This window comes from Myotis yumanensis, unplaced genomic scaffold (assembly GCF_028538775.1).
Source record: "Myotis yumanensis isolate MYYU_CA2020_CCGP unplaced genomic scaffold, mMyoYum1.0.hap1 SCAF_2, whole genome shotgun sequence".
Classification (NCBI taxonomy): domain Eukaryota; kingdom Metazoa; phylum Chordata; class Mammalia; order Chiroptera; family Vespertilionidae; genus Myotis; species Myotis yumanensis.
The window spans coordinates 64,064,181-64,078,930 of NW_027223753.1; the positions used below are offsets into that span (position 1 = coordinate 64,064,181).

The following is a 14,750-nucleotide window of genomic DNA, read 5'->3' on the forward strand; positions in this document are numbered from 1 at the left end:
TGCTGTCCTAGAATTCCACTGTGAGGTACAGCCAGGATGATTGCTCAGATTCCCCATCAGTTGGTCTACTATAGAGGTGCCATTTTTTTCTAATTTGGTTTTGATTTATACCAGTGCTTTGAATTCAAAGCACACAGATTGCATAATTGTGTACCCAGGCTGAGGTGATAACTTCATCATACCAATGTCAGAGCCAACTACTATGTAGGTCATGGTGAAAAAGTTATGCTTTCATAGGGCAGAGCACTGTGCATTGAAGCCTTAGCTTACACTTATTTTTGAACTATAAAAAACTGCTAGTCGTGTGTGGAAGGGCCAAACTCATACGTGTGGGCCAGAAAATGAGGTCTGCCAAAGTGTCTGCTGCCAAACACCGTGCTCCTACCGCTCGGGTCACACCTATGCCACTAGCGGCATGCCCGTTCTGTGTTTATTGTGAAGTCATCAAACAAGCAAGAAAAAACACACAAAAAACACCGTTTTGTTTCTTATAGAAAGAACTACATTTATGTTTCACTCCAGGTAAAAAGCAGGGATGGATCTAGGTTCATGAGAACTGAGGCTCATACAATTTAGGGTCTTTTTTACGAATCAAAAATTATTAAAAGAATTAAAAAATTATTGTACTTTTGCAAACTTTACAAACATATGTCCATGTGAAGACATCTTAAAGGCCACTATGGGGGCTTTAAGGCTTACATTTATTTGCCTCACAGTAGCTCTGCCTCTGCAGAAATGGTAATTTAGGTAAACTTAATAGAATTTAAAAATTAATTTGCTGTACCTTTTAGGCTTTAGTGTAATGTGCTAAATTATTTCACCAACAGGAAAATGTTTTTACAGTGTAAATTGTGAATTTAAAGATTTTATCTGTCTGTGTGTACATTTTTTGTTTGTTTGTTTTGGGTATTTGTGCTGTTACTAAATTAGAATTTATATAACAAGAAATTATAGGAGAAAATTGTTGCACTGTGATGATATAGAACCTTTTAGACCTGAACTCAACAAACCACAAGTAGTATAAATATAAAGTAAATACGTAGGCATTTTATAGAGAAATCAGTGAAAGCCAAGGAAAGATAAAAAGAAATCTTGAAAGAAGCAAGAGAAAGATGACATATTACATATAGGGAACACCAATATGAATGATGGTTAACTTCTCATTACAAACAATGGAGACCAGAGACATTAGATTTACTTATCGAAACTGCTGGAAAAAAATGCAACTGAGAATTCTATATCCAGAGAAAATATTTTTCAAAAATAAAGGAGAAATAAAGACAAAAAACAGAATCACTATACATCCTACACTATAAGAATGGTAAAGGAAATTCTTCAGATGAAGGGGAATGACACCAGATGGTAACTTAAATCTTCAGAAATATATTTAATTTTACTTTTATAATTAAAAAACATATAAATATTTAAAGAAAAAGTTATAATCCTATGTTGTTGGATTTATAATACATGCAGATGTACCATATCTATATATATAAAGAACCAGGGGTCGTCACATCTGAAACAACCGAATGGACGACCGAACAGACGGAGCGGGGCGACAAGGCCAGCAGGGGGGTTAGTGAGGGATGACCAAACGACTGAACACCAGGCTGAGTGGGGCGACTAGGCCAGCAGAGGGGCCAGTGTGGGGCAACCAGGCTGGCAGAGGAGGGCAGTGAGGGGCGACCAGGCCAGCAGGGGGGGCAGTTGGGGGTGACCAGGCTGGCCAGGGGGGGCAGTTAGGGGCAACCAGGCTGGCAGAGGGGGGAAGATGGGGGGGAACCAGGCTAGCAGGTGGGGGAGTAAGAGGTGACCAGGCTGGCGGTGGGGGGGGGGGGGCAGTTAGGGACAACCAGGCTGGCAAGGGGGGGGCAGAAGGGTGCAACCAGGCTGGCAGGGGGGCAGTTAGGGGTGATCAGGCTGGCAGGGGAGCCAGTTAGGGGGAATCAGGCAGGTAGGCAGGTGAGCAGTTAGGAGCTATCGGTCCCTGATTGTGAGAGGGATGTCTGATTAGAGAGGGTGCAGACAGGGCTGAGGGGATCCCCCCCCTTGTGCACAAATTTCATACACCGGGCCTCTAGTATGACAATAATATCTCAAAGAATGAGGAAATTAAGGGGAAGTATATTGTCACAGGGTTCCCATATTTTACCTTTTTAAAATATTTATGGCCAAGTAATATTCCACTGTGTGTGTGTGTGTGTGTGTCTGTGTGTGTGTATTTATAGTACCACCACTTTTTTATCCAGTTGTCTATTGATGGGCACTTAGGTTGTTTCCATATCTTGGCTATTGTAAATAATGCTGCAATTAACATAGAAATGCACATATTTTTTCAAATTAGTGTTTTGAATTTCTTTAGCTATATACACAGAAGTGGAATTTCTGGATCATAAGGTAGTTCTATTTTTAATTTTTGAGGAATCTTTATACTATTTTCCATAGTGGCTGCACCAATCTGCATTTCCACAAACAATTATGAGGGGTTCATTTTACTCCACATCCTCGCCAAGAGTTTTTGTTTGTTGATTTATTGATAACAGCCATTCTGACAGGTGTGTGATGATATCTCATTGTGGTTTTAATTTGCATTTCTCTGATGATTAGAGACATTGAGCATTTTTTCATATGTCTATTGGAAATTTGTATGTTCTGTTCAGAGAAAAATGTACTCAGGTCCTCTGTACATTCTAAAAATGGGATTATTCTCTTTTTTATGGTGTTGGTTTATGAGTTCTCTATGTAGTTTGGATTTATCATTGGTGAATATTTTCTTCCATTCAGTAAGTTGTCTTTTCATTTTGTTGGTAGTTTCTTTTGCTGTGAAAAAGCTTTCAGTTTATTGTAATCTCATTTGTTTATTTTTTCTTTTGTTTCCCTTGCCTGAGGAAATATATAAAAATATATTACTGAGAGCAATGTCAAAGAGTATATTTTCTTCTAGGAGATTTATGGTTTTGGATCTTTCATTTAAGTCTGTAATCCATTTTGAGTTTATTCTTGTGTATGGTGTAAGAAGATAGTTTAGTTTCTTTCTTTTTTTTTTTTTTTTGCATGTATCTGTCCAGTTTTCCCAAGACCATTTATTGAAGAGACTGTCTTTACCCCATTGTATATTCTTGCCTCCTTTGTCAAATATTAATTGACCATATAGATGGGGTTTATTTCTGGACTATTCTGTTTCATTAATTCATGCATCTCTTTTTATGCCAGTGCCTAAGATGGTTAATTTTGTGTCAATTTTTATTGGCCAGAGGGTTACCAGATTAAAAAGCATTTCTGGGTGTTTCTGGATGAGACTAGCATTTGAATCAGTGAACTCAGAAAAACTGCCTGCCTCCATGTGGTGGGCATCCTTTAATACATTGAGGGCCTGACTAGAACAAAAGGCAGAGTAAGGAATAATTTGCCCCTTTTTGCTGTTTGTCTAACTGTTTGAGTTAGAATATCTCAGCTTCTGTGACTCCTGGCTGGGTTTGAAATGACTGGCCCCCCTGGTTCTCAGGCCTTTGGACTTAAGTGAATTACATCATGGGCTTTCCTGGCTCACCAGCTTGCAGACAGCAGATCATGGGACTCCTTAACTTCCATAATCATGTGAGTCCATTTGTCACAATAAATCTCCATATAATATATAAATATGTTATTAATATATATAAACATACATTATATATAATAACAATTATATGTTATAAAATCTCTATCTCTATCATCTCTATCTCTATTTCTTTTTTTTTTTTAAATATATTTTATTGATTTTTTACAGAGAGGAAGGGAGAGAGATAGAGTTAGAAACATCAATGAGAGAGAAACATCGATCAGCTGCCTCCTGCACATCTCCTACTGGGGATGTGCCCGCAACCCAGGTACATGCCCTTGACTGGAATCGAACCTGGGACCTTTCAGTCCGCAGGCCGACGCTCTATCCACTGAGCCAAACCGGTTCCGGCTCTATGTCTATGTCTATGTCTATGTCTATGTCTATGTCTATATCTATGTCTATCTCTATCTCTATCTCTATCTCTATCTCTGTTCCTGCTTCTATTAATCTGGAGAATTTTATTTATTTATTTATTACTTTTTAAATATATTTTATTGTTGAAAGTATTACATATGTCTCCTTCCCCCCTCCCCCATTGATTCCTTCCTGCCCGCTCCTGCCCCCAACACATGTTCTCAACCCCTTACTGTCTGTGTCCATTGGTTATACTTATATGCATGCATATAAGACCTTTGGTTGATCTCTTAACACCGCCTCCCCTCCCCCCAAGCCTTCCCTCTGAGGTTTGATGGTCTGTTTGATGCTTCTATGTCTCTGGATCTATTTTTGTTCACCAATTTATGTTGTTCATTATATTCCACAAATGAGTGAGATCATGTGATATTTATCTTTCTCCAACTGGCTTATTTTGCTTAGCATAATGCTCTCCAGGTCCATCTATGCTATTGTGAATGGTAAGAGTTCTTTCTTTTTTTTACAGCAGCATAGTATTCCATTGTGTAGCTGTACCATTGTTTTTTAATCCACTCATCTGCTGATGGGCACTTAGGCTGTTTTCACATCTTAGCTATTGCAAATTGTGCTGCTATGAACATAGGGGTGCATATATTCTTTTTTTTTTTTTTTTTTTTTTTTTTTTTAAATATATTTTATTGATTTTTTACAGAGAGGAAGGGAGAGAGATAGAGAGTTAGAAACATTGATGAGAGAGAAACATCAATCAGCTGCCTCCTGCACACGTCCCACTGGGGATGTGCCCGCAACCCAGGTACATGCCCTTGACCAGAATCGAACCTGGGACCTTTCAGTCCGCAGGCCGACGCTCTATCCACTGAGCCAAACCGGTTCCGGCCATATATTCTTTCTGATTGGTGTTTCTGATTTATTGGGATATAGTCCTAGAAGTTGGATTACTGAGTTAAATGAGAGTTCCATTTTTAACTTTTTGAGGAATCTCCATACTGATTTCCACAGTGGCTGCACCAGTCTGCATTCCCACTAGAAGTGCAGGAGGGTTCCTTTTTCTCCACATCCTTACCAGCTCTTGTAGTTTGTTGATTTGTTGATGATAGTCATTCTGACAGGTGTGAGATGGTACCTCATTGTTGTTTTGATTTGCATCTCTCAGATGATTAGTGACTTTGAGCATGTTTTCATCTGTATCTTGGCCTTCTGTATGTCCACTTTTGAAAAGTGTCTATTTAGGTCCTTTGCCCATTTTTTAATTGGATTATTTATCTTCCTTTTGTTAAGTTGTGAGTTCTCTATAAATTTTGGAGATTAAACCCTTAGCGGATGTAACATTGGCAAATATGTTCTCCCATGCAGTGGGCTTTCTTGTTGTTTCGTTGATGGTTTCTTTTTGTTGTGCAGAAGCTTTTTATTTTGATGTAGTCCCATTTATTTATTTTCTCCTTAGTTTCTATTGTCCTAAGAGATGTATCTATAAAGATATTGATACAAGACATGTCTGATATTTTGCTGCCTATGAATTCTTCTAAGATTTTTATGGTTTCCCACCTTACGTTTAAGTCTTTTATCCATTTTGAGTTTATTTTTGTGTATGGTGTAAGTTGGTGGTCTAGTTTCATTTTTTTGCATGTATCTGTCTAATTTTCCCAACACCGTTTATTGAAGAGACTGTCTTGACTCCATTGTATGCTCTTGTCTCCTTTGTCAAATATTAATTGAGGATAATGGCTTGAGTCAATTTCTGGGTTCTCTGTTCTGTTCCACTGGTCTGTATGTCTGTTCTTGTGCCATTCCTAGGCTGTTTTGAGAATAGTGGCTTTGTAATATAGCTTGATATCTGGTATTGTGATCCCTCCACGTTTCCTTCTTTCTCAGGATTGCTGCAGCTATTTAGGGTCTTTTTTATTCCATATGAATTTTTGGACAGTTTGTTCTAGGTCTGTGAAATATGCCATTTGTATTTTAATGGGGATTACATTGAACCTATAGATTGCTTTGGGTAGTATGGACATTTTAAAGATGTTGGTTCTAGCAATCCATGATCATGGTATATTCTTCCACTTGTTTATATCTTCCTCTATCTCTCTTTTCAATGCCCCATAGTTTTCTGAATACAAGTCTTTTACCTCCTTAGTTAAGTTTACTCCATGGTATCTTAATTTTTTTGGTGCAATGGTAAATGGAATTTTTTTTTTAGTTTCTCTTTTTGTCAGTTCATTATTCTATATAATAAAAGGCTAATATGCAAATAGAACGAACGGTGGAACAACTGGAACAACAAAACACTGGTTGCTATGACGTGCGCTGACCACCAGGTGGCGTGTATGGAACATGGTGGGCTTTGGCCGTGGCAGGATGGTGGAGCAGGTGAGCAGGGGCACCAGTTGCTGTCATCGGGCGAGCCTCTGGTGGTTACTGAAAATTCTTTGCTTCCGCACACCATGGTCCCACCTGGTATTCGTACACGCTGCCAGTGCCTGGTGCCAGTCCCTATCACTCGGCACCATCAGTGGGTGTGAGCAGTGGCTGCCAGCCCTGATCTCCCCTGAAGGCTTCTCCACCTCCCCCTGCCCCTGAGGGGCGATCGGGGCAGCAGCCGCAGCTCACACACATTGACTGTGCTGGCCCTGCTCGCACCGGCCCCAATCGCTCCGTGCTGTCAATGGGTGTGAGCGGGGTTGGCGCCATCAACGTGTGGGAGCGGAGGTGGCGGGAGCGGGACTGCTGGCAGACAGGGGGCCGGGGGCTGCAGCGGGAGGGGGCGCGGAGGATGGACCGAGACCCGCCCTGTGCCTACTGCAGCTTTTCGGCCCACAGTTCCTTTCAAGGTGCACGAATTTGTGCACTGGGCTCCTAGTTGGTATATAAAAATGCCATAGATTTCTGGGTGTTAATTTTGTATCCTGCTACATTGCTGAATTCATTTATTAAATCTAGTAGTTTTTTAATGGAGTCTTTAGGGTTTTCTATGTACAATATCATGTCATTTGTGAATAATGACAGTTTTACTTCTTTTCTAGTTTGGATACCTTTTATTTCTTGTTCTTGTCTGATCACTATGGCTGGCACTCCCAATACTATGTCGAACAGGTGTGGTGAAAGTGGGCATCCCTGTTTTGTTCCTGTTCTTAGGGAAATGGTTTTAGTGTTTGCCCATTGAGTATGATGTTGGCTATATTTTTTCATATAAAGCTTTTATTATGTTGAGATATGATCCCTCTATTCCTACTTTGCTGAGAGTTTTTATTAAAAAAGGGTGTTGGACTTTGTCAAATGCTTTTTCTGCATCAATTGATATGATTATGTGATTTTTGTCTTTCAATTTGTTTATGTGATGTATCATGTTTATTGATTTGCAGATATTGTATCAGCCTTGCATCCCTGGAATAAATCTCACTTGGTCATGGTGTATGATCTTTTTAATATATTGCTGGATCTGATTTGCTAGAATTTTGTTGAGGATTTTAGCATCTATGCTCATTAGGGATATTGGCCTGTAATTCTTTCTTTATAGTGTCTTTATCTGATTTTGGGATTAGGGTAATGCTAGCTTCATAGAAAGAGCTTGGAAGTGTTCCTCTTGAATTTTTTTGGAATAATCTGAGGAGGATCCATGTTATTTCTTCTTTAAATGTTTGGTAAAACTCCCCTTTCAAGCCATCCAGACTGGGGCTTTTGTTTGCTGGTAGTTTTTTGATCACTGCTTCAATTTCATCAGTTGTTATCAGCCTATTCAGGTTTTCTGATTCTTCCTGATTGAGTTTTGGAAGATTGTATTTTTCTAGGAATGTGTCCATTTCAACCACATTGTCCAGCTTGTTGGCATATAGTTGTTCATAGTATTTTATTACAATCCTTTGTATTTCTGTGGTGTCAGTGGTTACTTCTCCACTTCTGTTTCTCGTTTTATTTATGTGGGTCCTCTCTCTCAATCACTGCAGTGTCTGTTTCTGACAGGGCTTTAGGTGGGGGTGGTGGTCTCCGGGAATCAGATTGATGTTTTTTTCCCTGACTCATAGCTACTCCTCCTCAAGTGGTCCAAAATATTACTCTTGCCTTGGTTGGTCAGAGATCCTTGTATGGAGACCAGTGAGGTTGGCTGGCAACCTGGAGTTTTTATCAGTCTTGTTCCCAAGTAGTGGGGCTGACCAAGCCCTCTTCCAATACAGTCACTGAGGGTTCTTTGGGGCTATTCAGAGCCTTTGTTTCTGTTGTACAGCTCAAAATGCAGGCAGGGTGTGGCAGGCTGTATTCCCTGCCTTGAGGCTACTGAGAGGGGCTAGCTCTCAGGAGAGAAATGGATGCTTAGGTTTGGAAGGTTACAAATGTCTCAGTGAGGGATTTCCGGGCATGTCTCCCTGCCCTGCTTCCCTCCCCAGCCTCTCCCCAGGCTCCACAAATCTGTGCCTCTCCCTGCACCACAGCCTCGGTGAGTTTTTGCAACTGAAAAGTCCTATCTTCTGGGTTTGGAGAATAAAAGCAAAGACAAAACAACCACGAAACTGTAGGTTTCTCTCCAGCTGCTTGGGCTGCTCCAGGCGGCCTTTCAGGGCGCAGCTTTCGCAGCTGTGATCTTAGGTGTAGATTCCCTGGGTGCCAGCAGCCCTGTGCCTTTTCCTTTTCACAGTTGGGTGTTACTCCTGTCGCCAAGGGATGAGGCTTTGGTGCACTGCAGCTTCCACCTTGCCCTCTTGGAGGCCAGGAAGCCAGGTGTCCCTCTCCAGCCCAGATTCCCACTCCTACCATTCTCCAGGCGTCCTCTGCCCTTCCTTGTTGAAAACTGTCTCCTCAATTGTGTCTAATTTGTTAAGGTGCATGATCCGTCTGCCTATTTGGCTGCCATTTTCTTCTTGAACTTTTATTATCTCCATTTTACAATGAAGAAACTGAGGCAATAATGAATATAAAATATACCCCAAAGTCACACAGCTACTCCTCTGAGCACTCAATTACTATTCTATACTGCCTATATTTAAGTTGATTAAAATATGCTTTAAATTTAATATTTTTGGAACACTAAAACAAATATAAAGCATAGTGTTTCCATTATATATATATTTTTTTCTTAGGTATATCTAGGAAAATAATTTATGTCTCTAAAATAAGTTTTTTTTTCGGGGAGGGGGGGAGCAAAGGTACAGCATGTAAACCGAAACTAGAGTATAAATTATGTTTTTTTTCCCATTTATTTTTATTATTTTAAAATAATTTTCTTTTATTTATTTTTATTGATTTCAGAGAGAAAGGGAGAAGGAGAGAGAGATAGAAACATCAATGATGAGAGAGAATCATTGATCAGCTGCTTCCTGCATGCCTTCCACTGGGGATCAAGCCAGCAACCTGGGCATGTGTCCTTGACCGGAATCGAACCCGGGACCCTTCAGTACGCAGGCCAATGCTCTATCCACTGAGCCAAACCAGCAGGGCATTTTTTAAAAAAAATATATTTTATTGATTTTTTACAGAGAAGGAGGGAGAGGGACAGAGAGTTAGAAATATCGATGAGAGAGAAACATCGATGAGAGAGAAACATCCATCAGCTGCCTCCTGCACACCCCCTACTGGGGCTGTGCCCGCAACGAAGGTACATGCCCTTGACCAGAATCAAATCTGGGACCCTTCAGTCTGCAGGCCGACGCTCTATCCACTGAGCCAAACCAGTCAGGGTGAGGGGCATTTTTTTGTTTGTTTGTTTTGCTTTTCCATTTAGAATCTACCTCTGCTCTGTTTTAAAAACATTTTTGTGTTCCCCCATCAGGAAATCAGACATTATTGCCATAGCCCCATTTAAAACATTGTGGCAAAAATATACAATAATAAATTGGTCATTTTACACATTTAAAGTATATAGTACAGTCGGAGTAAGTACATTCTTATTTTTGTGAAACCATCATTACCATCCATCTCCAGAACTTTGTCATCAGCCCAAACAGAAACTTTGTAGTCATCCTAATATATAAAAAGTGAGGGGCCGTCATGACCGAAACAACAGGATGGACAACCGAACAGCAGGTTGCATGGGGTGACAAGGCTGGCAGGGGGGTTAGTGAGGGATGACCAAACAACTGAACAGCAGGCAGTGTGGGGCAGTCAGACCAGCAGTGGGGTTAGTGAGGGACGACCAAATGACTGAACAGCAGGCTGCATGGGGTGACCAGGCTGGAGGGGGGCAATGAGGGGAGACCAGGCAGGCAGGCAGAGGCGGGTAGGGGTGATCAGGCTGGCAGGGGGCGCAGTTAGGGGCAATCAGGCAGGTAGGCAGGTGAGCAGTTAGAAGCCAGCGGTCCTGGATTGTGAGAGGTGCAGGCTGGGCTGAGGGGACCTTTCCATGCACCGGGCCTCTAGTTAAAAAATAATTCCCTAATTCCACCTCATCCAGCCTCTCATTACCTCTATTGTTTTTTCTGTCTTTAAAGTATTTATCCATGGCACTTCAAATACGTGGAATTATTCAATATTTGTCCTTTTTTGTATGGCTTATTTAACACAACATGTTTTCAAGTTACAGCAATGTTCCATACAATGTTCCATTGTATGTACACACCACATCTGTTTATCACTTCATCTCTTGATGCACATTTGGGTTGTTTTCACCTTTTGGTTATTCTGATTAATACCTCTTTAAACACAGGTGTACAAATATCTGTTTGAGTCCTTTTTTCTTTAAATTCTTTTGGGTATATATAAATGAAGTAGACTTTCTAGATCATATGGAAATTCTATGTTTAAATTTTGAAAAACTGCCAAATTATTTTCTCCAGTGGCTGCACCATTTTATATTCCTACCAGTAAGGTACAAGTTTCCAATTTCTCCACATCTTCACCAACAGTTGTAATTTTCATTCTTTTTTTTTTGGATAATAGTTATCCTCATGTGTATAAAGTAGTATGCCACTATGGTTTTGATTTGCATTTTCCTAATGATTAGTGAAATTGAGCATCTTTTCATTTGATGGCCTTTTATATATATATATGCTTTATAGAAATGTCAAGTTCTTTGCCCATTTTTTAATTGGGCTACTTTCGTTTTTATGAGTTGTAGGAGTTATTTTTTATATTATATATGTTAATCCCTTATCAGATATATGAGTTGAAAATATTTTCTCCCATTGGTGGAATGTTTTTTCACTCTCTTGATAGTGTCCTTTGATGAACAAAAGCTTTTAATGTGTGAGGCTTTACCCTTTTTTGTTGTTGTTGATTGTTCTTTTGATGTTATCTCTAAGAAGTCATTGGCAAATCAGATGTCATGAAGCCTTTTCCCTATGTCTTCTTCTAAGAGTTTTATAGTTTTAGCTCTTACACTTAGGACTTTGATCCATTTTGAGTTATTTTGGAATATTATTTAAGGCAAGGGTTCAATTTCAATCTTTTGAATGTGGGAATCCATTTTCTAGGAGCATTTGTCTAAAAAAACCTGTTCTTTTCTCATTAAATGGTATTTGCACCCTTGTTGAAAATCAATTGACCGTACATAGGAGGAAGAGTCTATTTCAGTGCCATACCCCATTTTGTACAAATAAGAACTAGGCCCTATAATCCTTTTACAGGTATGTAACAGATACTTTTTTAAAATATAATTTTATCGATTTCAGAGAGAAAGGGAGAGGGAGAGAGAGATAGAAACATCAATGATGAGAGAGAATCATTGATGGCTGCCTCCTGCATGCTCCACACTGGGGATCTAGCCTACAACCTGGGCATGTGCCCTGACCAGGAATCAAACTGTGATCTCCTGGTTCATAGATTGATGCTCAACCACTGAGCCATGCCAGCTGGGCTGTAGCACATGCTTTCTAACAATGTAAACATATATTGTAGAGAAGGGCTATGCCAGAGGTGCTACCATACATTATACAAGGATATAGCAACAAAAGAAGAAAAACATGTCACCAAAAAAGATTTAAAGCATATTTTTATTATAGATAGGTAATTGTGGTTTGCTGTGGCTAAAGGTATGCTTATAACATATGTACAAGCTTTTCTATATACCAAAAGTATAATATTTTTCTTTTAATATTGAACTAACATTTCTCTGCCAACAAGGGAAGTCTAAATTGGCTGAGTCTATTTTAAATGGCAAAAGACTGTGTTTCTTTTTCCTGGATGTTGCTTTAAAGACTAGTAAGTTGAATTCTTTTAGGTCCCAACACATGAAACTTGAGAACAGTAAAAGAAAATCAAAGAATACTACAAAATATATAATTTCTATAAAGCAGAAATATAAAGTTTTTATAATTTAAAACAGCAGCAATTTCAAAAGATTTGCTGAATTAAAACTTTACAAAATATATATACATAAAGTATCATTCCAGATGATCATGGATTTTTAAAAATAGTATATCACAATCCCCAAACTCTAACCCAAACCTACTACTGGATGTAGCTGGCCTATAACAATTTTTTACAACTAAAAAAATAAAACAAGAACAAAAGAAACCTCCTAATTCTCTTGTGATAAGCACAGGTTACAATGTACTGGCTTTGATTCCTATCCACAAAGAGAATTTTAAAATAGAACAATGACTTCACATAAATAATGTTTTACCTGTTAATGTGTGATCAAACAAATTAAAATAAGTACTAACAACCAAAACAAATCTTGATGTAACCAGTACATATACTCTTAAAGAATGACAAAGACATAGAAATAAACTTGTCTACAAAAGCCACAAGCACCTTGTTTTAGAAAGAGCACCAAGCAACACAAAAAGGCAACACGTAAGAGGTAGTGTACCACCGGCTAAGATGTATATGCCCATTGGGGACCTGAATACAGCTTAGTATTCGGGAAAATAAGACATATTACACTGTGGTTTATAATTTTAGACAGAAGCATTGCACATTTGGGAGCATTAGCCAGTATTGCTCCATAGTGCTCTGCATCTCCAGCTGTCTAATGGGTACTTTGCTCTCAGTCAAAAAATACAGGTTACCCTGAAGAATTCCATGTTTATAAATCTTCAGTTCTAGGGAATTCTCTAAGAAAGCTCAGATCAATATAATTTTTTAAAAAATTAAATACTTTATCAATTATAGTCCTTTAAAGAATGACTTTCCTCCATTTTAGGAGAAAGTCTTTTCTTCCTGAGATTCTTTATGATTTAGCCAATGCTTTATTCCATGCATTTCATAATGATAGTATCTTTCTGTCTATATTTTCCCCTCTGCAGCAATTACCTGGCCAACAGCATGAATTCAGAACTAATTCAGAGACCTCAGAGAAAGCACACAGCACTGCTTTCAATGTAGTGCTTTTGTTCAGCTTTGAGATGAGGAAGTTTTTGTACTTCAATTACTGGAAGTTGATTAGGGTCCTGGGTGTGAAAAAGGAATTTTGCCTTATGCCATCTGCCATCTTGAATCTGTAAAATAAGAACAAAATGCTTTAATATGTAATTGTTTCTTTAGAAGTCATTCTCAGCAGACAACATTTTTCATAGACAATGTAGGCTTATTTTAAGGATTAGAGATAATAAATAGAAAGTGTGTAGAACAATGCCTGGCACAAAGTGCTCAATAAATGGTACAGTTACTATGAATAATTAAAAACATGGACTTATTCCTTTCTCTAAATTACATGTGTATTCTGATTTTCCAGTCTTAGAGGTTAAGTTTAGCCTTATGCTTCTGTTGTTTGTGAATTATTAAACCAGATAAAAAAATAGAAGTCTGTACTATTTCTAATATAATTAATATTCATCTTGTTTGTATTCCTTTATTTGGGACTAATGCTTTAGGATGGGCATTTTTCTTGAATGAAAGGAAATGAGTTATCTCAACTCTTATGTACTTTAGGCAGAAAATAACCAGAATTGTTTCAGTCAGGAGTAAATTATAATTCTGTTAAATTATCTTTTAGGTTTCTGTTCCCCACTCCCCCATTCTGTGGTTACTATTCATATAGTTTCTTTCCTCTCTTCCTTCTAGGACTTTCTGTTTTTATTATTACTATATGCTCTTTGGTTTCTGATAAATTCTATTATTGAACAAAAAATACCATTAAGTAGCCTATTATTAAGATTCACTAAAACAAAATAGAGAAACACAATTGACTAGTTCAGTGAAGCTTTTTATTCAGGAGTTTATTCACTTACTTATTCACCAAATTATCATGGTATAAATTTTAAAATTTGCAGGAACTTTAGAGATGATTTAACTTAAGGCAACTGAAGCTTACAGAAGGTAAATTACTAAAGTCATAAGCTAGATGTGATAACTAGAATTAGAGTTTGGTATGTAAGACATTGACAGATTTAACTTATTAAATCTTTTAAACAATATTTATTGAATAGTAAGTATATTTGTACAGTTGAATAAGATGTGATCCTCTATTTTCTTACAGTGCTTGAAAAATATAAAGATGAATAAATTAGTCTGACTTCTGAATTTTACCAGCTTATAAATCTAGGTGGTGAGAGGAAAAACATAAACAAATAGCCATAATACAAGACCATACATGGTTAAGTGCAGTATAAATAATGTACAATGAGGACTAAATTCCTCATTTCCAAATGGAGTAGTCAGGGAAAGCTTCATGAATTCAGAATTTAAGATGGGCCATTTTGTATGCCTAAAATTTCCACCTGGTGGAGAGACAGAGGAGGGCATTCAGAGGAAGGAAATGACATGAGCAAAACAAAACAAAACAAAACAAAACAACAATTAAAACAACTGGAAAAGTAGAAGGTGGTTGTAAAAGTAATCCTAACATGCGGTTAAGTGCACAGATTTTTTCCTGGAAGAGATAGTAATAGAAAGCCAGGTACCACCATTT

General features: G+C 38.4%; 1 protein-coding gene across 1 annotated transcript in view; it reads right to left on the reverse strand.

Moving 5' to 3' along the window:
- Nucleotides 1-12,295: 12,295 nt before the first annotated feature.
- The window catches only part of COL24A1 (collagen type XXIV alpha 1 chain), a 335,909-nt gene continuing 333,454 nt past the window's right edge, over nucleotides 12,296-14,750 (reverse strand). The window contains exon 60 of the mRNA XM_070403718.1: nucleotides 12,296-13,338. Coding sequence (XP_070259819.1) covers nucleotides 13,192-13,338 — 147 coding nt within the window. The 3' untranslated portion in view covers nucleotides 12,296-13,191. The remainder of the gene's footprint in view (nucleotides 13,339-14,750) is intronic.